This window comes from Gossypium raimondii, chromosome 1 (genome assembly GCF_025698545.1).
Source record: "Gossypium raimondii isolate GPD5lz chromosome 1, ASM2569854v1, whole genome shotgun sequence".
Taxonomy (NCBI): Eukaryota; Viridiplantae; Streptophyta; class Magnoliopsida; order Malvales; family Malvaceae; genus Gossypium; species Gossypium raimondii.
The window spans coordinates 37,281,251-37,303,827 of NC_068565.1; the positions used below are offsets into that span (position 1 = coordinate 37,281,251).

At 30.7% G+C, this 22,577-nt stretch overlaps 2 protein-coding genes across 6 annotated transcripts; one reads left to right on the top strand and one right to left on the bottom strand.

Moving 5' to 3' along the window:
- The first annotated feature begins 5,577 nt into the window (after positions 1-5,577).
- LOC105785733 (uncharacterized) lies at positions 5,578-8,858 on the top strand. 3 transcript variants are annotated; one of them, XM_012611872.2, is made up of 8 exons: positions 5,578-5,790; positions 6,371-6,725; positions 7,304-7,375; positions 7,531-7,598; positions 7,741-7,891; positions 8,149-8,229; positions 8,322-8,411; positions 8,513-8,858. In XM_012611872.2, the coding sequence occupies exons 2-8, from the start codon at positions 6,480-6,482 to the stop codon at positions 8,600-8,602; spliced, it is 798 nt and encodes a 265-aa protein (XP_012467326.1). In that variant the 5' UTR covers positions 5,578-5,790; positions 6,371-6,479; the 3' UTR covers positions 8,603-8,858. The 3 variants fall into 3 exon arrangements, with proteins under 3 accessions (XP_012467326.1, XP_052489549.1, XP_012467327.1); XM_052633589.1 differs by having other exon boundaries at positions 6,387-6,725; XM_012611873.2 differs by having other exon boundaries at positions 5,579-5,790; positions 6,384-6,725.
- A 1,450-nt stretch (positions 8,859-10,308) lies between these two features.
- On the bottom strand, positions 10,309-16,241 carry LOC105785734 (sphingosine-1-phosphate lyase). Of its 3 annotated transcripts, none has more exons than XM_052633594.1 (15): positions 15,989-16,241; positions 15,815-15,860; positions 14,557-14,708; positions 14,380-14,439; positions 13,873-14,097; positions 13,638-13,779; positions 13,497-13,547; positions 13,299-13,390; positions 12,398-12,524; positions 11,980-11,995; positions 11,548-11,655; positions 11,376-11,430; positions 11,186-11,298; positions 10,832-10,910; positions 10,309-10,703 (listed from the first exon to the last, which is right to left on the bottom strand). In XM_052633594.1, the coding sequence occupies exons 1-14, from the start codon at positions 16,195-16,197 to the stop codon at positions 10,873-10,875; spliced, it is 1,434 nt and encodes a 477-aa protein (XP_052489554.1). In that variant the 5' UTR covers positions 16,198-16,241; the 3' UTR covers positions 10,309-10,703; positions 10,832-10,872. The 3 variants fall into 3 exon arrangements, with proteins under 3 accessions (XP_052489554.1, XP_012467332.1, XP_052489558.1); XM_012611878.2 differs by having other exon boundaries at positions 11,152-11,298; positions 15,989-16,237; XM_052633598.1 differs by lacking the exons at positions 15,815-15,860; positions 15,989-16,241 and having other exon boundaries at positions 11,152-11,298; positions 14,564-14,707.
- Between the last annotated feature and the right edge of the window lie 6,336 nt (positions 16,242-22,577).

Below are 22,577 nucleotides of genomic sequence, written 5' to 3' on the forward strand. Positions count from 1 at the left end.
ACATATATAAAATAATAAAATAAGTATATTTTAAAAAAGGAAAAAAAGGGTGAGTATTTAATCACTTAAAAATGTAAATATATACATATAAATATGAAAATATTCATTAAAAATATATATATATATATATGTACATATAAAAGGAATATATATAGATAAAAATAGAATAAAATAATAATTACACTATTAATTAATAAAATAAATAAAAGAACATAAAAACTAAATTGAATCGCAATTTAAAAATCAGGGTAAATCCAAATAAATAAAAGTAAAAGGACTAATTTGAACGTCGAATTACATAGAGGGGCTGGAAGGAAATTTTCCCTTCTCCTCTAAAACGGTGTCGTTCAAAAGGATTAAATTGGAATTTAAAATAAATAAAAGGGTAAATTAAAAAATAAAGAAAACTTAATTAAAAAAACATTAAAAGGCGGAGGGGCTAAATAAAATAAATAAATAAAATTCGCAGTGGTATCACCTTCTCCCTTTTTTAAAATCGTAAATAAGTAAAAAAAATAATCGAAAGAAAAAAATAGTAAACCACCTTTAAAAAACTGCCAATCGTTCCTTTTTTATTCCTCATCTTTTTCCCCCCTCCTGTCTTTTACAATGAATGGAGAGGCCTCTATTTATAGTTGAGCCTCCCCAAATCCAACGGTACAGATCAATTACATCAACGGCTGAGATTAAAGGGTATCTACAAATTAAATCTCTAAGATTACAAAATCATATATTCTAAGATTGCATATCATATCTAAAGATTATATATCATATCTAAGATTGCATATCATATCTAAGATTGCATATATCATATCTAAGATTGCATATCATATCTAGGATTGCATATCATATCTAAGATTGCATATCCTCAAAAATTATGTTTCCATATGTGAGCCGGCTAAAATTAGGTATTACAAAGAGTAGTTTAAATTTTAAAATGTGTGAATTACTGTGAAAATGGATTATCTAATAATTTAATAACAAAATGACCATAAAAGATTTTAATCAACTCATACCTTAGCATGTTGAATTATCTAATCATTTCTTTTACTTATATTATTCCTTTCAACTCACATTTTAAATTAATTGATTTTATTTTTATTTTTATTTTCATATGACACGTGTATGTGTGATTGGTATACCAGTATATCCAAACTATTAATTTATTATATATTATATTATTTAAGATAAGATTATATAATATAATAGAAGAATTAACTTTCAAATGTACGAAGAGTATAAAGGCTTAGAGCATATTTAAACTAATAAAATAAAAAATATATTTAATATTTAATATTTAATATATTACCGTATGTGATATAATATTATATAATATAATAATATATTTTAAAATTATTTATACATATGTGATTCCCCACACCCGACTTGGTCACCGAGTCCGAATGTGAGCCATCACATTTGTTGTCGGAACAGCTCAAACTAACTCTTATTTCAAATTTAATATGAACATCAAGCATTAATCAATTCATAACAATACATTCACATTGATTAAAATCATTTTCAAGTTATTTAAATCATGTTAGAAATATTTTAAAACGAGTTTTAGGAGTTTGGGGGTGATTGAGACCAAGTATGCGTCTTTAGGAATTAAAACAAACTCAAAATAAGGGAGGAACCCCTTGTCTAACCCAGTTTTATCAACACAAGTGGGTACTTGTATTGATACAAGTACTTGTTATTGTACTCTTTTTTTTTTTTTTGCTATTGACTTATATTGATACATCTGACCACTTGTACTGAAACAAATTTGCTAGGACCCAAAATAACCTCTAAAGTCACTTATTTAACCCAAAACAAGACCAATTCATTTCCTAAGTTTACGGGACTTGAAATACATGTCCTAAACACCAAAATTGTTTACCTAACCACATTCAATCACATACCATCAACATGATCACATTATCTCCAAATTCAAACTTCAAAATATCTTACTTGGCATGCAAGCAACTTATGAATCATAGCATAAACATTATCCAAGATCATACATACCATGATGCTCACACCATTATACATGTATAAACATACTTAGATTACAATTCATTACATGCTAAGTCATCAAAATGGACTCCAAAATTAAGCCTGACACTAGGTACATGCCAACTTGAAATACAACGTACAAAAGACTATACAAACTCTGCTGAGTTGAAAAGTGGGTCCTAGATGCTATCAACCTTCCCAAAATCCTAGAGACCTACTCATTACATTTGCACGGAAATAGATAAATTCGTACACTGAACAAAAAAGCTTAGTGATAATAACATAATCCAAAAAAATACATATTTAAATTAAGCACATAAGCTAATTGTAATTTCATTTATAAACATTCAATATCAACGATCATTATCTCATGCTCATTTCTTTTGTACTTTCTTATGAATTCTTCATTCGAATTAAGCTTTATGTGTCAACTAATTGATATGTCTTTCAAACTTTACATTACTATATTTAGTATCTACATTTGAAATAATCATAACATCAATGCTATCTCAGTATCATTTATAACTTATGTCATTCTCAAATCAATATCTTTAACTTAATTTCACCAATAAAATAGTTCAACTCGTTTCATAACATCATCAACCCTTAGGGCTCATGTTACATGTTTTGCATGATCTTTCACATGCTATGGTTCATCACACTTGCATTTATTTCAATTATTCAATTCAAGCATAAGTTATTCATCTCAAAATTCAACTAACATATTCAATCATGTAGCACATAATTTGAGGCCCCTATTAATCAGACACAGATTCAAGACAGATATATAAATTTAAACTCCTAACACTCCAAAATAAGCACCAAAGTGCTGATCAGGAATAAATGCACTAATCTCCCTAACACTCCACAAAGGTAATTGCACCGAAGTGCCAATACAAATTGCATCGAATTGCCAGAACAAATCGCACCAAAGTTCTAGAATAATCACACCGAAGTATTAGTATGCTCCCACCAATAATGTATATGAATCCTATGACATGACAACTATACTCAAACTCTATCTAAGACCGTTTAATAGGGCATTTCTCATATTCATATGCATAAGTCTCACATCTTATAATCATTACACAACATTTTCATAACCCGTTCATCTTAATATCATGTCTTCATATATCAATCTTTTATGAGATCACATAATCATATAACATACATTTCATATATCTATTTCTAAACATTTATCATTACATTGTAACATGAACTCATTCACATAAATATTCAAAATACAATAGTCATCATATCACAAGTATACTTACCAATCATGAGACAAATAAACATTTTTACCTTATTCAATTTGCTACTTAATAGGATATACATTTAAATCAAATCACGATAGCGCAGACCGAAATGGAGCTACTCATCTACGACCTTCGCCTCTCTATTATCCCTCGACTTCCCAACATTGTCTTTAGCTCTAGTAATTTGGAACGACAAAAGTGAGGAAAACTAACAAACTTTTTATTTCTTTCTTCTTAGCATAAACAACAATTGGTATGAGGAAGAAGATATCATCCATTCTCTTTTCCACTCACTTAATATATATAAAAATATTAGCAAAATAATTAAACTTAATTAAGCCTTAGACGGATGGTTATTATCTATCATTAATTAATTTAGTGGAATTGGATGAATGAGATAAATTCATTCAGCTATGGAATAATGATGGTAATATATCAACATGGTCCTTGGATCAATTGCCAAATAAAGCCTCACAATCAATTCTCACTTGTGATGACTCATTTGCAATTTAGTCCCTGTACTATAATTAACAACATTTTCAATTTAATTGCTCAATAATTCACTATTATAATCTCATACTAGATATGTCAACTCTTCAAATAATAATTCACTAATTCAAATTACAAAATCTGCTTTGAAATTGTGTTTTCCAACACCGTTTAAAATCAGGTCGTTACAATATATAATAACTATTATTGAAATAAAATTTGAATTTACCACCCGATTTGCTTGAACTGGCTCGATTTGGTTAGGTAAGTCAGTTTTAATAGCTAACTACAAAAGATGATATACTATTACACAATATAATAATATAGTATATAATTATGAATAAAACTATTGATACATATATACAACTATTATTATATTATAGAAAGCTTCAAAAAATATTTTAAAAATCAAATAAAACTCTAATAAAAAACTACAATAATTTAAGTCCTTAATTGAAAATTAGCAATAAATTGAGCCTCCAAAATATAGCTTTCCGTCAAAGCATCTAACATGGGATGATGTGGCAATTATCATGAAAAAATGATGACTAGGCAATTGGAGTGGAAAAATAGTTTAATTTTTAAATTATTTTATTAACACTAATAATATTTTTGTTGAATTTGTAGACGTGACATTAAGAATTTTATACTTACAAACATTACATGTAATAAGTATTGTGTAGTTATGTTATAGATAACATTTCTATTAAAATAAAACATCTATATAAAATTATTGCTTTATATTAAGTGACTTTTATTGTGTCATCATCGTGTAAAAGTAAATTAATTGTTACATTTGAAATATATTTTATAAAATATCAAAATTATTTGAATATGTTTAAGCTTGTCCAACCAAAACTGATTCAAATCCGAGAAAATTCAAGCTAAAAAAAATTCGAATCTAAAAAGGATCGGGTCTGAGAAAACTTCTAACCCAAGAATATCCAAGCCTGAATTGATTTGAACTCGAGATAATATAAGCTCAAAAAGAGCTCGACTCGTGGCACTTGTACTAAAAATTAATTAAACTCTCGTAAAATAATTAAAAAATAAATTAAGGCGTCATAAATTTATTTAAAAATCAAATAAACCTTTCACATACAACATTTTTCATGTCACATCATCATATAATAATACGTTAAAAGTTTAATTATTTTACATACATTTAAGTCTTAATATTTTATAATGAACAGTACTTTAAATTAGGTAAACAAACCCAACCCTTAAACTAAACCGTCCGACAAATAAAAAAAAACTAGCCGACAACTTAGCCCAAATAAAATAGAACTATCTGAAGTCTCCACAAACCTAAACAGATTACTCAAAAAACACAACAGATTTAATGTTTTAAATGTTTTAATTTTAATGTATGTTTTTCTATTTTTAATTGACTTTGCAATCTATAATTAATGTTTATGTCATTGTTACTTAAATGTGTTTATAAATTAGTTAAAAAAAAGAATTCTGATTTTTATAGTATTTATTAAACCATTGACTGCTCTCAATTCGGCTAAGAAATTACGAAAAAAAAAAAACTTGTAGTTAAATTTTTTATTATTACTCGAGAGTACTTTAGTCTTTTCATTTTAATAGAAATCAATTAAAATTACTAAATTTTACATATTTGTTTCAAACTATACGTTTTAAATTTCCACACGCATTAGTCTAGTCTGTAGCGTTTTCCCATTTGAATTGATTTGATCTCATTTTAGAAAGAGAAAGTTAAATGGGCCTGGCCCAACTTGAACAAGTCTACATCTTAGTCCGTCAATATTGACCCAATATTATCCTCTATAATTAAGAAAGAGATGGTGGTAGTGCAAAAACCTGTACTTGTTCTTAAAATATAAAAACGGGAAATGCGGGGTGGTGGCTCAAGAATCTTCCTCCTCCCTCACCAAAATCATAACAGAAATGAAATCCCATATATAATAACTGAAACACCGGATTCCAATACATTCTTATTTACCTCAAAACCCCATACCTTATTTTTCACAGAAACCCAAAAAGAAGCTCCCTTTGCTTGAAGAAAAACGATCCCTTTCTTGTAAGTTTCCTCTTTTCTTTTATGCTTTAATGCTCTTGTAATCGTAAAGCACTCTCTCTTTTTTGCCCCCTTTGTTATTGCTACCTTTTTCCCTCTCATTCCTCTTTTCCTTTCTTTTTGTCTTTTTGGCTTCTTTGGGTACTTCCCTTTCTTCATTCTGTTTTCTTTAGAATGTTTTTGGATGTATTTTCTTCAATGGCTTCATGCCAATTTGTTTGCTTTTGTGGGTTTTCTTGTTCCTAGGCATTTGTATTAAGTGCCTGTCAAAAAGCCCCTCTTTTTCTTTTCATCTCTCCCTTTTCCTCCTCTGCTTAACCTTTTCAAAATTTTAAACTTTTTATATCTGTATTTGCTACAATATGTTGAGCTTTTGATGCTGTTCGTTTCCGAGAAAATTTCTTCTTAACTCTCTATGAGGTGCTTTTGTCCATACTTTATTACTTGCACTTGTTAGGGTGTCCCCAATTCTCCTGGTTTCAGTTCCGCAGTTGAGAGGGGCCTTATATGAACTTAAATCTTATATACTTATATACTAACACCTAAATTTTGAAAGTTTTTGATTGTTTCTAATCTTTTGTAGTTGTTGTTCACAGCAGGAAATTAAACAAGAGAACTTGATCAAAACCATTCCTGCCTTGTCTTTGGCTTGTTTAAAGCTGATTGTTGAGTTTTCATTTTTGTATCTGATTATGGGGGATCATTTTGTATTACTAGTGGACCGGTTGATAACTGAATCCACATTGGAAGCTGCAATTGAAAGCAGGAACCGGTCTTTTCAGGCCACTGCATCAGTGGTTGATGACACTAAGGTATTCAACCCTTCTCCAAAGTTGAATTTATCCTCCCTGGGGGAAATTGTTGAATGTAGGATATGCCAAGATGAGGATGTAGACTCGAATATGGAGACCCCTTGTGCTTGTTGTGGCAGCTTGAAGGTTAGTTTGGTGCTTATTTGATGATAATTTTTCAGAATTTGAATATATCTGTAAATGTTATGTATATTAAGATAACCCCACAAAATTTTCACTATAATGATTTGCAGTGTTCTCACGGCGCCGCACTTGATAACATAAGTGAAACTTTTGCATGTTTTATAGACAAATTAGATCACTCTTTTAGAGTTTCTTATTATAATTATATATCTTAGCCTTACACATATACATATATCGCCTTACTCACTCATATGAGCACTTTTGTGTTGCACGTTGCACCTCATGCAATATAAGGGTTCTAGTGCCTAGAGTGCGCCCTGCAACTTTGACAACATTTTGTTCCCAATTTTAGGTGAATGATGTGATGAACTTTGTGTAGTTTTTGCTCCTTGGAAGTTTGAATACATCATCAGTTTCAATCGGGCTCCTATATCCTTCAATACTCATTCATTTTCAGTAAATCTTTTTAAATAATCCAGTCTAGGGGAACCTGTGAATATGCATTTTCCTTCTGAAGGGTTTAGCTAGTCTGATTAGTTGAAGCTTGATTTTTCTACTAACCCTTTTTATTTTAATTACAGTATGCGCATCGCAGATGTGTACAGAGATGGTGCAATGAGAAGGGCAACACTACCTGTGAAATATGCCATCAGGTACCATAATTTTACATTCACGACCCAAGATTCTTGTTAAAGCATTTTTTCCCCCTTCTAACTCCAACTTCTTAAAGTGGTATGGAGCTCAAATTCTTCATTGATATATAGTTTCTTACCTAAATTTATGTGATCATACATCTTCTGTATTACAGCAATTCAGGCCAGGTTATACCGCGCCACCTCCCTTGTTTCATATTGGGCGTATTCCAATGAACTTCAGGTAAGTTTTGTTTGAAATTTAACTGTTTTAGGCATTAACTAAGCACTTCTAGTCAGATTAAGAGATTTTAAAGTGCTTCGTTTTTCTCTGGAGTTTTATGAATAAGTAACCTTTGTGCCTTTCTTTTTTATTATGAAATCAGGGGCAATTGGGAGATATCTAGGAGGGAGTTAAACAATTCTGGCTTTATAGCAGTGGTCTCAACAGATCACAGCTTACTGGATTCTCGCTATGATGAATATTTAGCTTCGACTACAAGAAGCTTAACCGGTTACCGTATGGTTGCAATACTTGTAAGTCTCTCTCCCTCTCCCTTGGGAAAAATCTGTTTTAACTTGTTAGATTGACATGGCAGGCCGCTGCTTATCAATGTCCGACAGATTTGGACACGCTTGACATATAAGAATTGTATGATATTATATGGAAACATTACTGTCATATCATATTGTGCTCATGTTTTAATCTTTAAGAAGAAAAAAAAAACAAAGTATTGTGTGACTATATTTGTGTTCAAGTTCTTTTTCTAATTTGTTGTGCTTTTAATCTGTAGTTCATGCTTCTTTTGGTTTTACGGCATATTCTTCCTGTCCTACTAAGGGGAAGCGATGACTTCTCTTTCCCATTATTTATCGTAAGCCGTCTTTTTCCCCCATGCATTTAAAGAATACCATCAGATTCTTTACTTTTTAGACTTATAAACTTATCACTTCTTTTGTTTTACAGTCGATATTACTTCGGACCATCGGAATTATCCTGCCAATGTATGTCATTTTTAAAACAGTGACTGCCCTCCTTCGCCGAAGGCAGCATCAGGTGAATACTTGCCATTAATTCAGCTTGTATTTCCTACTGTTCTGGTTGGTTGTCTATTGTTTGCTTATCAGAGCTACGTTTTTTTGCCGTTGTTCCATTAGGAGACACCAAATTCATTGTTTGCTGAATCAGAGGAAGAGAATGAAGTTGCTATCATGCAAACTCAGCCTCACATAGTTAACATACATTGAATTCCGACATGGATAAGATACATCTCTGTATCTTCAGTAGGTGAAAAAGAGTTGAAAAGTAGGGGTTGATATCAGGTAATAATATAGCTTGTTTCGCAGATAATTTTAGCTATCAAAGAAATATACATTAAAGCCAAGAAATCCAAACAATGTACAGTGTATATATTCTTTGTGCAGTTTATAAAAAGAACAACCACAAATTCAAGTGAGATTTGCTTACTTGTACAGAAAATAAAAGAAAAACAGATTGTATGTCTCTCTATTTATTCATTTATTTTAAAGTATTTGATATTAAAAGTTTGCTAATGATATAAACAAAATTTAAAATGACAATTTCAACTGATAACTAACTATTGGACTCAGAAGTTGCAGCCCATAGACATAGAAGATAGTATTGTCGAAACCGTTTTTTGAAAATAAAAATTTAGTTGTCGACTTTAAAAATTAAACTGGAGTTGCCACCGATCCTTTATTAAGGTGTGATTGGCCTACCCTATTTTGGTCAACGAATTTTGAGAAAATGAGTCCGGGAGTCAGTTACGCACGAGGAAGGGTTAGCACCCTCGTAACGCCCAAAATCGGTACCAAATTGATCATTTAATGTCTTAGTGTAGAAGGTTAAAAAGATTTTAAAATCAACTCGAATGATGAAATTTGAAAAAGGATAATCAATTGTTCAAGTCGTGTAAAGAAATCGAGTCCCAATACATTAGGGTACAATTCCTCATAATCTCCGAACTTTGAATATCACTTTTATTTTATGCGAAAATCTTCATTTCGAGAAAGTAACATGCCACACCCAATACGTTAGGGCACGACAAGTTAAGTTCTCAAAAATAATTTTTATACCCATGCATTTTGAATAAAGAATATCCTCGGTTATTTAAGATTAACAAAAAAAAATCAGAACCCAATACGTTAGGGCTCAATTTTCCTCGAAAATCCCAAACTTCGAATATTACTTTTATTCAAAAAAAAACGTTTGAATCAAGAGAAAATGATTTTGATGTTTTGACAAAACCAAAATATATCTTCTTGTTTAAAAAGAAATGACATAATGTTAATATACAACATGAAACACATACCTTAATTTTAAATTATATTCAGTATATGAATTATGAAATGTCAATGCATATATATACATGTATGCAAAAGTTATGGAAATAAAAGAATAATATATATATATATAATATGTACATGTATTTACAAAATATGTATATATATATTTATAAAAAATAAAAGAATAAAAAATGTATTTAGATTTATATAGATATATAAATTATTAAATATATATAAAAATATGAAAATATGTATATACAAAAAATGTATGTATATAGGTATATATATATGTACGTAATAATTATGAAAATAAGATAAAAAATAAAAGTATGTATATGTGTATATATTTACAAAATAGAAGATGTATAAGTATGTATTAGAAGATCGTGGAAATACATATATGCATATATATATATATATAAAGTATAAAGTTTAAAAAAATTAGGAAAGTAAAATAAAAATATAAAAAGTACCCACCAACTCCTCAGACGTTTGTTTAACATTATTATCCAAATTTTACCAATTTCAGATTGTATGCATTTATTGATTGATTTTTTATTCTTTTAAATCAGTAATTATACTATTAAATTACTTGATTCATTGTTAATAAATCAAAAAGAAAAAAGTACTAAAATAAAACCAGGATGTATTTTTAATCAAGTAAAAATCAGTAATTATTGATTTTCAGTGAAGTGATGTTAAGCAAACAAATACATTTATTTCCATCCTAAATTAACCATAATTCTTATAGTACAAATTACAAACCAATATATTGTGAAGAAGCAAATGGATCAGAACTGAGGTGTGGGATGGCAAGGTAATGAATGGCCGAGACTCAAACTCTAGTTCTTTGTACTTGATTCCGGGATGCACCACTCTTACGGATCTAAAATCAACCTTCATCGGCTCTATTTGGGCACTAGCATGTACCATCCATGTAATTTACCAACAAATCTTGAACCATGCCTCGATCTGGCATCTTCCCTGCAGCACCGTATATGGGTGCTAGACCTCCGCTTATCGGCCCTGGGTTTTCTTTCACCTGAAATGGAACATATATATAAACGAACGAATTTTGATAATTCAGCAAATTCTCAACTACCAATACTACAAAAGTTTCTCTAACATACCAGTAAACATTACAGACAAAAAAGAAAAAAAGATGCTTACAGTTTGTACAGCTTCCCTCAAATCCTGGAGGAAGGCATCAACTACTGGTACATGTTGAAGAGTGACACAGATATGAATGCTGTTTCAACCACATCAAAGAAAAGAATCAGTCCTGATAATAGAAATTGCTACGAAGGTAACAGATTCCAACTTGAGAAGACAAGTATACAAGTATCTATGAAAGCATCTAAAATTCACAATAAAGTAACACATTTAATCAATCATACTAGAGGCCGACCAGAGGTACAATTCATCTCAAATGACTAAGGGAAGTCAATTCAATGCAAAAGCAAAGAAAGAATGAGGCAAACAGTGGTCACCTGTTGGGCCTCTGCAATGCATTTAAATGCCAACCTTTGCCAGACATGATATCATTGACTTCAAATATGTCCAGAACAGCAGATCCAAATGCCACGATTGTCATGTCTGGGTTCCCAATGATGAACAACTCAGGAATCTCCTTTATCCTACCATTTGAAATAGCTGTTATTCTATATATCTCAATATTAAAGAATTCAGCGGAAAATGTGAAATGAATTCGAACCCTTTCTGAATCATCTTCGATACTTCCATGATTTTTCTTGTGTTCTCCAAGTAACCTATGCGTTTTCAAGGAAACAATAATCAGCCAAAAACCAGAACCCCTGAATAATCTAACAGTGTAGATGACAATTTGCTAGCTTCAGGCATTGTGCACTAGAAAGGAATTTTGCTACCTTGTTGTCCCAGAGACATCATTGCTGCCCAAGCTCCAGCAATTACTCCTCCAGGCCTGCTTCCAGCTATGGTTGGAGACACATAAAGCCCACCCGACCACTCAGTAACTGTCCATGAAAAAAAATAAAACAAATATAACTGAGTACCACATTTCATACGTAAATTAAGAATTAATTCTAGCACCTGAAAGATAATATCAACACAGTATCTGCTCTCTTTCAAAATAATCCTCCCTGTTATACCAAACTAATGCTTTCCATCTCATCTTAAATGTTTAAAATGGCCCCGAGAATCAGAAATACTATCCTAGAAGTGATCTGGCTGCCTCAGTTTTCTGTTTGAAACAACCCTAAGATTTTCCTATCCCCCTTCTTCCCATCTCAAGCATATTTCTCTTTTTCCTTTTCTTTGACAGTAGAGATTCTACTTACCAGCTACAAATTGATGCTGTTAAAGAACAGTCGGCCAAGAAATCCATCATAATATTTAGTAGCCACCAAGCAAAGATGACATGAAAAGAAAACATCATAAGAACTTGATCAGAAGTGTCAGAAATATGTTAGACAAATATCTGAAATAAACCTTACTGACTTATCCGATTTTATCAAACTTAATCTTGACACTTCTATTCAAGTTTATGTTAATACAATGTACATAGTCAAAAGGCAGAATCAAAGCAACAAAAACAGATAATATGCATTGCAGAACTTGTACAGAAAATTGACATTTGTCGGTAGAGACATATACCTCCAAATCACCAATTTAAAGTCTTTACTTCAGCAGCTAAATATAATCAAATAATAGAGCCCAAACAATGTTCAATACTGTTCAAAGAGAACTGTTAGATACCTTTCTAATGTCATGATTTCTGTAAAGAACTACACTCGTTCCTTTAGGAGCCAGCCCATATTTATGCACATCCGCTGAAATTGATGTTACTCCCCTAACAGTGAAATCAAATGGCGGAATTGGGTACCTGAGAAAAACATATAACCAATCAAGTTTTAGCCAACATTCCTGTAATAGAGATGGAACAGAAACAATTATATTAAGAGCTTATGCTCCCGATAATACTTTCTACTCCAATTCAAAAACAAAACACTAACATTTCCAAACAAGAATTCAAGTATCAAAGGGAGAAAACCACTACCTGTAGTCCATACAAGGTATCCGTTAATTAAGATAAAAATTGGAAAAAGAAAAGGTAAATTGATACTATCATAGTGAAATAATGAATAAAGTGGCAGCCCCAATCATATAAAACAGTTTCCTGATAAAATTGCACCTGATAGCAGGTTATGCAGATCACACAATCAACTCAATGGCATAAAACACACAAGTTGATAAATTCATTCAAAGGAAAAAATAATGTCAATAAAAGTGAAGACACTTATCCAGAGTAAAAAAACCTTAGCGCATTCAACAACTGCATAGAAGAGAGAAATACTAATCTCTTACAGGGAAAAACACTCAACTTCTTCAGAATAAAGTGAATAATCAGTTATTCATTGAAAACTAGAACTACTAAACAGGTTGGTATCAATTTTTAAAAAGTTTTGATGACTCAAATAAACAGTTCCTTAACGAGGGAAGCCAGTACCAAATCAACAATAGACAACTACCCTCTTCAAAGAACAAGAACCAAATTTAACAAGGACAAGATGACTACCACAATTCCAATATCTTAGTCCATGTTGAAAAGAAAATAAATAATATGATCTAATACAACTGAGAGTTCAGCAGCACGTACCCGAGTTTACGAGCAAAAGGCAACACAAAGCCACCAAGACAAAGGTCAACATGGAGACAAATTCCATAGCTATCAGCCAGTTTACCAAGCTCCTGTGAGAAGGATGCTATATTTTATCAGAAAGGCTCCCAAGTAAAATACAACATTAACAAATTACATTTAAAAGCTTTTCCTACCCTGATGAAATTAGTGGCTTACCTCAATAGGGTCAATGATGCCATGAGGATACCCAGGTGCAGATCCAACAATCTGCAGAATCATAAGATTTTTGTCAGGCCAACTTACAACAAAGACCTTAGCTGCATATAAGATTACTGCAAATAATATAGGCATGCATACCAAGATTGTCTTTCTGTTAATTTGTTTTCTGATTGCTTTAACATCTGCTTTAAATTCTTTATTGACAGGGACGCGACGGAGTTTGATGTTAAAATATTGTGCTGCCTTGTCATATGCTGAATGTGCAGATTCAGCTATTATCCTATGGTTTGGAATCGAATAATTCAAATTGATAAAATCGGGATTGATAATAAATTAATGAAATGATTTTAAGTAGATATCAGGAAAAGCTTACATTTCTGGCCTTGTAATTCCCTTCTTCGCCTTCATGTAATCCCGAGATGTTTTCACTGCTAATAATATGCTCTCAGTTCCTCCTGATGTCATGTTTCCACAAACTTGTCCTCCAGAAGCCTTCTCTTTACTGCCAAGTAGATCTGCTGTCATAGCAACCACTTCAGCCTCAAATCGCGCCACACTCTGAAACACATCTAAATGTAATGGGTTGGTATGTGCAAACCTGAAAATAGTCAACAGCACTTTTTAAAAATGTGTAGCTGAAAGTGGAGTGGGGTAGACATGATTTCCTCAAAGTAATAATAGAAAGGATATAAATCTTTAACTGACGCAAATAGAGTATTTTAAACACTCTTTTTGGTAACCAAGATAGTGTCAAGTAATTATCTGAAACTTCCAATCCAATCAAATGAGTTCAAAGCATTGAAAATAACAACATACCAGAGATGTTCTCAGGAATTTTTATTTTTTTTTTTAAATTGAGAAATTAGGGTATCTTACTAACATCGAGCTTGCCTCATTGATCAAAGAAAAATGTCCTTCAGATTCACTTCCACCAATGTAGCTGGACAAAAGTAAACCCATAATTTATCAAGCTCAAGCACAATTCAACAAAAACTGATTTATATTTGAAATAACAAAACACATACAATTTTTCTCTCAGACAAAATTATAAACATACACTGTACCGGAGCATTTTCCTTTCCAATCAGCATCATTGCTCTTTACATCTTTCATTTCCTCTATAACACCCACTCCTAAACCTGTGGTTGGCAACTCTGTCCTCCAGTGTTCTCTTTTGGATTTGCTACCAGATTGTAGCTTATCCACAACCTGCATTATTCAGACCGATATATGTAACAAATTATATTCATCCAAATTTTAAAGACAAAATTTACTAAGATCTGACTGATTGGAACATAAAATCCACAAACAATATTTAAAAACAAAATTGCATGATGCATCTAGAGCAGATATTAGTATTCTAGTTCTAGAAGCAAGAACACAAGTGTCTCTACAACATGTTGAAACAACAATCACAAGCCTTCTCTAATTCATGTTATAATGAATACTTATGCACTTCCGCAGAATTTCATCCAACAGGAGTTTAAAATATAATAGTTAAACGATGTAAGAAACACTTCCACTGAATTCACTATATAATCAATAAACAACATCCCTGATGGTGTCATTCAGGCTTTGGCTATTCTACACCAATATTCCAACATTATTTATCTCTCTTTGGCTCTTACAGTTCAATGAAAGCAGCACTCATGCTTAGTTTAAACAAATACACAGTAGCACTTATGCATAGTTTAAACAAATACACAGTACATTTCCATCTAGACAAACACCAAAAAAAGTGCTACACTACAGTCTCACAACCCAAACTGCAAGCCCTTTTTTTTGAAATTCTATTTATGAGTTCCCTTATTAAATGCACAAAAAGTAGGTAAAAAAAATTATATCAATCAGAGAGAAAATTCTAAATAGCGCCAGCGACTATAACTGTAATACAAGAAATGAACTAATCATTCACTGATATAGAGTAAGGCCCTCTATGATGCCAAATAAAAGAAATCAAATAAATCCAAGGAACCGTACCATACTATAAAATGCAAGCCATTAATGTGTTTTCAGATATCCACAAACAGTAGTAGCGGCCAGCGTTGGAATTTTTATAGCATCATAATACTACTACACTAACAAATGCTATGAATGCAACTCAGCGGACGCGTATTAAATGCTTCCAGTTATTCCTGATCCAGTTACAATATATTCTTTCATTCATTGCCCAAACAAAAAGAAAAATAAATTTCTATTGTTAGGAACGAATCAAAACTAAGCATTAATCCGCAGCACGAATAAAACTGAGTGTATAAATCATTTTAAAAAATCAATAAATATGCCTTAAATTATAAGAATATATATAATCTGACCTTTTGCTTCTCTGCATCAATATAACTCTGAACACCAGGAACCAACCTTTTTTCGTAAAAAAAAAAGAATGATGTTTTTTTGCAAAATGGAGAACAAATTGATTAGTCAATGAAAATGAATATTTCCGCTCTGAAACGTAAATAAAATAAAACATATAAGTTTTAATAGATTACTTGATGGAACTCATGAACAAGACTAAGACCGTAGCTTTGAGGCCTTTCTCGTGAATAACGGAAAGGAGCGAGTGAAGTAGACGGGCGATAAAGAGAGTGAGCAGAGGGGCGAGAAGCAGAGCCAAAGGTTCGAATTGTGAAAGGAAGAGATTGGCAGACAGTCTGAAGCGAACTAAGAAAGAATTCAACCAAGAAGAATAAGAATCCATCTTTGTTTTCTCCTGAAAAATTTAGGAAGAAGAGAGGAAATGTGAAAGGGTTTATAATGTTGGGGTTGGTAATCGCGTGCAAGGCACGTCCCTTACTTGTGTTTTGGATAGCGTGACGTTGCCTCACTTTTCCTTCGACTTTCCTCGTTCCTACAAAACTAATAATTTATTTCATGAATTAATCCCAATCTCATTCTAATCAAAATGTTTTAACCCGTACTAACTCCATTATATTGTTTATTTGTTTCACAAATAATTGAAGTTGGAATATTATTCTACCTAAAAATTATGAATTACTTATTTATCCCTTCTCTGTGAAATATTACCCTTTTTAATATAGAAATAAAAACGGGATAACATCAATTATATTATTTTGGAAGTTCGACTTATACATATTATGATTTTGAAAGAATGCCAAGTTAAATTCTAGTATTAAAAAAAAAGTTTAAAATTAGAAAGATTAATCAAAATATCCATTAGCTTTGAATATATGATGATAAAAACGACGAAGGGACAATTGAAATTTATTTCGCTTTAATTTGACTCAATATCCATCGACGAGTAAAAGAACATATCTTAGATCCAAGTTGATCTGATGACCAGTGTTAGAGATCAGAGAAAAAACTGTTTGAATTTTGATTCGCAAATTTGTGACATCCAAAGTTATTTCATGAAAAAAATCGAACTGTAGAAGAGAAGGTAAAAGAGAGCTTCTGATTTGTGTAAACAGTGCAAACAGTGAAAGTCATATAGCATCAATTTTAACGGCCTAGTGACTTAAATGAGAATTTTTTAATAGTTAAGCGATCAAATTATAAGTTTTTTTTAGTTAAGTGACCAAAACGATAACTTATCCTTAATTTAGTGACTAATGCTATAATTTACCCTTTTTTATTTTGAAGGAAAGGTCAGGTGGGATTGATGATATACTCAAACTCTAATATTTATAAGACATAATTTACGATTTAGCCCTTGAAGCATAACTTTGGTACTTAAACTTTTTTTTTACCCAATTTGATACTTAAAGTATTGATTTGTTATGGTTTTGGTCCAACTTTTAACAGAAATAAAAAAAATCTGACGGCCAATCAAATAAAGCCACGTGGCTTGACTATATTTTCATAAACTATTTTTTGTTGAAAAGAAAAAATATATTATTAATATAATGTATTTCTTAATTATTTTTTATTAAATTTCTTTTCACCCTTCTTGATCCTTCAACAAAAACCCATTTCTAAGAAAACCCAGATTAGCATTTTCTTCCAGTAATTCTTGTATTCTCCACTTCTAATTTTACTACATATCATATCTGTAACATCCCAAAAATCTCAATGTCACTAATAGTAATGTTTAAAAGAAAAATAACAAAATTTCCCAAAAAGTAAGAGTTTATCAATTGAATAATAATAGTAAAGTCAAAATTTGACATTAGAAAAGAAAGTATAAATAGTAAAATTTCAGTAAAGATTAAATAGGAAATTTGTGAAAGATGGACTAAAAAGGAGCTGACTGTAAAACATGGGAATTCTGGGCTGTTTTAGAAGGAATAAAATATGTTTTAAGGATTAAATTGTAGAATAGTGAAATTTTGGATTTTAAGGACTAAATTATAAAACTACAAAATTTGATTTTCAGAGACTGTATTGTAAAACTGTAAAATCTGAAGTATAAAGACTGTTTTAAAATTTTTGAAACATGTATAAACATGGACATAATAATTATATACTTTATTTCGTGAAATTTTGATAAATACATGTGTGAAATTATATAATGGAAATTTGAAATCGGTTAGATTGGTTATGATATGTATGTGATTTTGAATATTTGTTTGAGTTGTGTATACGAAATTATGATGAATTAGTGAGAATAATAAAATTAAATCTTAAAGCTATGAAATAAGCTCGAATGGTATATATATATATATATAGAGCCCGTGACCATCAATTTTTTAAAACTATAATGGACTAATACTTAGGTACTAAATTGAAACAAAAAAATATTTAAATACTAAAATGAGAAAATAAATATACGTAAATTAAACTTATTTATAATAATACCAATGAATAATCAAACAATTTAACCAATATACATTTATATAAAATTATGTTATTAATGCAATAAATTTCGCTCAACCAAATCACAAACTATTATATATTAGTTCTTTTTGCCCTCTAATGCACAAATTGATTATATATATTGTCGAAACCGTTTTTTTGAAAAACAAAAATTTGGTTGTCGATTTTAAAAATAAAAATTGGAGTCGCCACCGATCCTTTATTAAGGTGTGATCGGCTCACCTTAAAATGATTTTGGTCTACGAATTTTGAGAAAACGAGTTCGGAAGTCAGTTATGCACGAGGTAGGGTTAGCACCCTCGTAACGCCCAAAATTGGTACCAAATTGATTATTTAATGTCTTAGTGTCGAAAGTTAAAAAAAATTTTAAAATAAGCTTGAATGATGAAACTTGCAAAAGGATAACAAATTGCTCAAGTCATGTAAAGAAATCGAGTCCCAATACGTTAGGGTACAATTCCTCATAATCCTCGAACTTTGAATATCACTTTTTATTTTATGCGAAAATCTTCATTTCGAGAAGGTAACATGCCACACCCAATACGTTAGGGCACGACAAATTAAGTTCCCAAAAATGATTTTTGGTGCTCGTATATTTAAAATAAAGAATATCCTCGGTAATTTGAAATCAGCAAAGAAAATCAGAACCCAATACGTTAGGGCTCAATTTTCCTCGACAATCCCAAAACCTTGAATATTGTTTTTTATTCACAAAAACTTATGAATTGAGAAAAATTGATTTTAAGGCTTTGATAAAACCAAAAAAGAAATAATTTCTAAAAAGTATGTTGAAAACCTCAATGAACAATTATGAGACAAATACTTTAATTTAAAGCATATATGAATAAATATTTACAAATATATATACAAGTACAGTAAGCAAATTTGCAGATATGTATACACATATACTTAACACACATACAATAACACATATAAAAAGATGGAATGCAATATATATAAAAATGCATGTATGGGTGAATATGAAAATTGTAAAAATAAAAAAATGTACATACGTTAATGCATATATAAGTGAACCAATAAAACAAAATTTATAATAATTTCTAAAAACATGTATGTGTAAAAATGCATATGAATTAGAAAATGTAGGCATATACACATATATATGTACATATTTATTTATATAAACTATGGGAGCAGAATATATAAAAATATATGAAATATGTGTATATAAGAACTAAAATATGTATGCATATATGTATCTATTTTAAAACGTATAAGTATATATATGGAATATAAAATATGAGAAAGTTAAAACTGTAAAAAAGTTTTAAAAAAATGTATGAATGCATGTGTTCATGAAAATTTAAAACATATATGTATTAATTAAGCATTAAGATAGGCGTATATAATAATAATAATAATAATAATAATAATATTAATAATATCAATAAATAGGATAAAATAAAATGATATAGCATAATTATGATAAAAACAAAAAAATGGATTAAATTGAGTTAAAACGAAGCAATGGGGTAATTTAAAATAAAATTTAAAAAGGGCCCACTCGAATACTGCAGCGTAACAATGGAGGACCAAAGGAAATTATCCCATCCTTCCCAAAACGCTGCACACCAATGGGTTAAATTGGAACACACAAAAAATGCGACTCAATTTGCAAAAGAACAAATCGGTTTGATGAAACAAGTCACAAAAAAGCAGGGCCAAATGCGCAATTAGACCTTAAAAGCCAACGCAGATCCTCCCTTCGAGTCGGTCACCGCATGGGTCAAGGCTGGACAAAAGCAGTACCGCTTTACTCGCTATTTAAAGCGGTATTTTTTAAAAAAATCAATTTGCAGAGAATAAAAGAAAAAAATGAAAGGAAGGAAAAAATTTCCCTGCTAGGGTTTCGCATGGCCGTCCGTCCGTGTGGTTTCATCGCAACCAAAGGGTGGGAGGCGCGCAAATTGGGTTTTTAACCCTTTTCGAGCCGATCCGAGGCGAGGTAAGCCTCTCTCCCTTTTCTTTTACTTTTGTATGCACAGAAACTAAACAAAAATAAAAAAAAAAAACTAAAGAAATTTTAATAAATCACCTTAAAACTGATATTTGCTTTCTATTGATTTTTCTCTCTGATTTTCATGTCCTCCTTTTTTACAAAATCAAACGGCATTATATAGCCTAAAACTTATTTGTTTTACACTATATTTTTGCTAATGGACTCTCTAAGTCCGTGTTTGCAGGTGCGTGGAGAGTTTGGCATGCGTGGAGGCCGAAACTTGCGGCGTCCGGATGCTGCTGGAGGCGCTGAAGACGGGGGCTTGCGGCGCTACTTGCTGCTATGGTTCTCTTTTTTTGAGGGGGTTAAGGCTAGGGTTTAATTCGGGCTTTGTAAAAATTGGGCTGTGTCCCATTATTTATTCCACACTGGCCTGGGCCAATTTGGGCCTACTACATATATTATTTAATTTTTTTAAATTTTTTTTATAAAATTTGTAATGTTTTATTAATAATATGGTTTTTAAATTAAAATAATATATATAAGTTTAATTTTAAAAACACACATTTGATATTAGATTGAATTTAAATAACCATATTTTGAAATTACTTTTAAAATTAAATATTATAATAATATATTGTGTGAAATTCTATTTATATATGTTCTACCGTAATTTTAATTTTTAATTTTAATTAGTGAATGTAAATTATTGTTGATTTTAAAATTTGTGATCATTGAATAATTTATTGTAACATTATTTATAATTTAAAATATATATTTGAATCTTAATAGTGTATTTAATTTTTTAAATATTGATAACTTAAAAGACTTTTTTAAGCGATTTTAAAATTAAAAGTGGCTTATTATGTAAAAATGTAAGTAGAATTATTGAATATAAGCAAATTGGAAGACTTATTATGAAAACATCACCAAAAGATATTTGGTATTTGAACTTGATACTTTTTCCTAATTTGGTACCTAATATTCTTTTTTTGTTCGATTTGGTACTTGAACTTGACAAACGTTTACAAAATACTCCAATATATTGACAATGCTATTTTTTATGAGGTAGCAAAATAATCAATGTATGACCGACATGTGACGGATGACATACTGTTTTTTTTGTATTTTATATGTTCAATTACTTTTAGTTCATTAATTAAAAATAATAAATCTCTTTTAATTCACTAAGCGTAGCCCAATACCTATTTCTTAATATTAATTTTCTTTAATACTGACAATATTTTTATAGCGTAACTTGTATAACGTTTAATGAATTTAAATATTTAATTAAACCTAAAAATAGGTTAGATAGCAAATTAGGGAAAGTGTGAAATTTAAATATTAAATTAGAGTAAAAAGTTAAAAGTAGGAAATGTGATATGAAGGCAAGGACAAATAATGGAAAAGTGATCAAATATGAGAAGATGCATAGTATTTATACAAATTTTGAGGAATGTAATAAAAGCGCGCATTTCCATTCCCAAAGGCAAGGAGTTGAAACATGAAAAGAATAAAAAACATGACAGCATTAGTTACGATAGATCAAACATGAAAGATATAAAGGGTTTTTACAAAAATAATATAAACAAATAAAAAATTACTAAAATGTTATAACTTTTTTTTATTTACCAAAATATATTTTTTTTATTTACCAAAATATATAAAAACAAAAAAATAGAAAAAAAAAACAATCGATTTGACAACTCCCAGGTGGAGGGAAGCAGGTTGGCGGCACCAAACAAGGGAACCAGGTTGGCGGCACCACCCTTGAATTTAAGGGTGGTCGGTTGGTGGGGAAGAAGGAGAGGGGAAGAAGAAGAAAGAAAGGAAGAAAGAAAAAGAAGGAAAAGGAAAGGAGAGGAAAGAAAAGGAAATGAGAGGAAAGAAAGAAAAATAAGGCGTTTGGAATTATTAATATTATATCGAAAATGGAGGCATATAACCTTAAATTAAGCTTTAATATAATGCAACTTTAAAATAATTAAATTGGTAAAAAGAAATTGAACAATAAGCACAATAACTAAAACTAGAATAATTAAATTAGAATAATTAAATTGATACAAAAAAGTACAAACGTGTTAATGTACAAACATGTGCCATACACCCCTAAAATTGATGGTTCGATGGTGTAGTCCTAGGGGTATACCTATTCGGAGGTCGACGGTCACGTTCGGGTGCCCGACGACGACACATTATCATTTAGCGAAGTGGTGGTGTAGTACTAGGGATGAAATCATTTTGAGGAGTCCCATAATGAACTTGATGCACGGATATGGGCCGGGCGAGTAGGATCCGAATAGTTCAAATTCGTATGCATATTCTGGCCCTGAGAAGCTCGGCAA